The sequence below is a fragment of the Glossina fuscipes genome, unplaced genomic scaffold (assembly GCF_014805625.2).
Source record: "Glossina fuscipes isolate IAEA_lab_2018 unplaced genomic scaffold, Yale_Gfus_2 121, whole genome shotgun sequence".
Classification (NCBI taxonomy): domain Eukaryota; kingdom Metazoa; phylum Arthropoda; class Insecta; order Diptera; family Glossinidae; genus Glossina; species Glossina fuscipes.
In genome coordinates, this window is record NW_023998464.1 from 3,315,647 (window position 1) to 3,318,197 (window position 2,551).

Consider the following 2,551-nt stretch of genomic DNA (forward strand, 5'->3'; position numbering starts at 1 on the left):
TGTAATTTTGGATTTTTTTATGCTGTGCGTACCATTGGTTGGACAACTCGGTGCAATGTACAATATTATTATTATGTAATATTTTTTCTTAGGTTATTTACCTTTCCATAAATAATTTTTTCCATATCATGTTTACTTAGCATACATAGATAGATGTATCGGCGGTCAATTTCATGCATTTGAACGCCCTATATAACAGCAACAGCTATAGATAACTGCAATGTTTATAGTTTGTATTGTGTAATAAGATAATATAAAAAGCATCGGAAACATTATCTTCCATCGATTTCAAGGGATTCATTTAAGCTAGAGGCAGATTCTTATTCTCAAGGAGTTAAAGAGAAATGCCTCAAATTGAGCGACTGGATTCTCAGAGTATGTGTACTTCTTCTTAAAATTTCCCAAGTACAAAAATAGACTGAACTGAATCTGTAAAGTGTTAGAAGGAAATTGGATATTTGTGCCTTGAATGCAACGATATATTGCATGTTGTATTCGCCGACATGGATTGTTTTCCAATTCTTAAATGTGGTTCCTTCATATCGTCTACGGCAGCTAACTTTCCAGTTGCACCGAATATGTACTCAAGATAAACTCCTTTTTTTTTTGTGGTGGTCATAAAGAAGTGGGGAAAAAAAGAAAGAGATAGCGGGTGGGTGTGCATTTAATGAGTAGGTGTTGTGCCTGTACCTATCTGAAGCAGACCTCACTGTAGCTACGACCCAGTGTGCAGAGCCATGCTGAAATTTGAACCCGTAAACACCGACTTAGCAGTCGCGAATCTTACCTATTCGATTACTCACGCGGATTTGGGTAAAATGTAAATGATTACAAGTACAAGCAAAGAATGCGGCAGTAAGCCGACCAATTGACTTTGAGGAGTCCGGTGTAAAATTTTATAGCGAGAGGGCAAACAGTTGAGAGCGAGCAAAGTACAATTATAATACTTGCTCCCTACATATAAGATCGTACCTCGTCCATCTAAGAGATTGTTCACTTATCTAAGTTCATTGTTCAGCGATCTGAAACGGACTTACGTCCTACCAAAGAGATCTAAGCTTCAATAAAATATGTTTTCACCAGATTTCGCGAAAACTTACCACAAACAAGCAAAACCTCTTATAGTGGACACAACCGTCAGCTTGCATGGGAGCATTTTCACTTGAATTGGTTTTTTGATCGTCTTCTTTTGCTCTTTGATGGTATTGGTCGTCAATTAAGGAGGATGTTTTGACGCTAACATTAGAATCTTCAATAAACCGAAGAGACGGTGTTGATAATGATTTGCGTAGCATGGGCCTCCTCCTTTCGCTGGACACCGTCGACAGTGTTGATGACGACGATGCGATGCGATTGACTTCACTTTTGTAGGCTTGTTCAGCACTATGACTCAATTGCTGCGACAAACTGGCATGAGATCGTTTATTAACTGGTAATTGAGCCATCAATGATGCTTCTTTTGCGCTTCTCCTTGCTTCACTTGTTCGTTCTCGTTTTATATTGTATTAAATTGACTCGATCGATGATATTGATGATGGATGATGTTATTCACAACAGAGCTTCAATTTATATGTTAATGGGAAGACGATAATTTATTTAATTCATAGAGAGAAAATTCCAAGTATTTTGACGGGTAGGATTTACTTGGAATTAAGTACAGATGAAAAATAACCGAACTAAGATTTCTTATTATTGCATCTTCGCAATGAATTATTAATAAATTTTATGTGAATTATTGCTGCATTTAATCTATATTTGATTTGTTTTATAGTTAAAAACGGGTTCGCACATAAACTTAATAGATTTGCTTTCAATATCGCATATCATTATCTTCCATTTCTAAGGCTATTTTTGCCTGTTTTCCGAATTAAAATATCTTTACTTCAATTGAAGCGAATTCGCTTCGATAAAGCAATTTTTATATTTAAAACAGGAACACGATTTTATTAGACGACAAATTTTTTCGTTAATTAGAATACCGTGAATACCGTCACTTCAACCTTACGCGTGAAGCTTTGATTCTACACTACACCGAATTCATGTTTAAACTGCTGTTTCAATCGATAGTTTATTAAGTAGAAACTGGCACTCGTCTCGAAAGGTATCGAGACTCAATCAATTGTCATTCTCTGCTATTGTAACGCTGCGCTCACAATATTTGACTTACTCTCAACTCAACTTATTGGTCATTTCTTTTTTTTTTTTTTTTTTTGTTTATTAATTTATTCGGTCTGCAAGTGTGTTTCTCTGTTCTCTCAATTTTGAAATTTTAATATGTGACAAGCGACATTATTGCTTCGTATCTCAAAAACTGAAAATGGGAACTTCTTAACCACCAAAGGAGCGATCAACAAATTTGAGCTGGATTAAAGGCATGCAGGTTCATTTTTGGCCGGAACAGTTTTCTAAAGACATTTCTATAAACACAGGGCGAAGAGGAGTAAAATTTGTACAATTTTTATTCACCTTAACTAGTGCAAGGTCATCCATCAAATGAATGTATTTGTCAAGGTTTTGCTTTTCTATGTAAACTTTGCGTGTGTTAAATACG

General features: G+C 35.7%; 1 protein-coding gene across 2 annotated transcripts in view; it reads right to left on the reverse strand.

The window, feature by feature from the left end:
- Positions 1–1,987, reverse strand: part of LOC119640516 (RING finger and CHY zinc finger domain-containing protein 1) — a 10,635-nt gene extending 8,648 nt beyond the window's left edge. For both annotated transcript variants that reach the window (XM_038038604.1, XM_038038606.1), the window contains exon 1: positions 1,101–1,987. In XM_038038604.1, coding sequence (XP_037894532.1) covers positions 1,101–1,445 — 345 coding nt within the window. In that variant the 5' untranslated portion in view covers positions 1,446–1,987. The remainder of the gene's footprint in view (positions 1–1,100) is intronic.
- Positions 1,988–2,551: the final 564 nt, after the last annotated feature.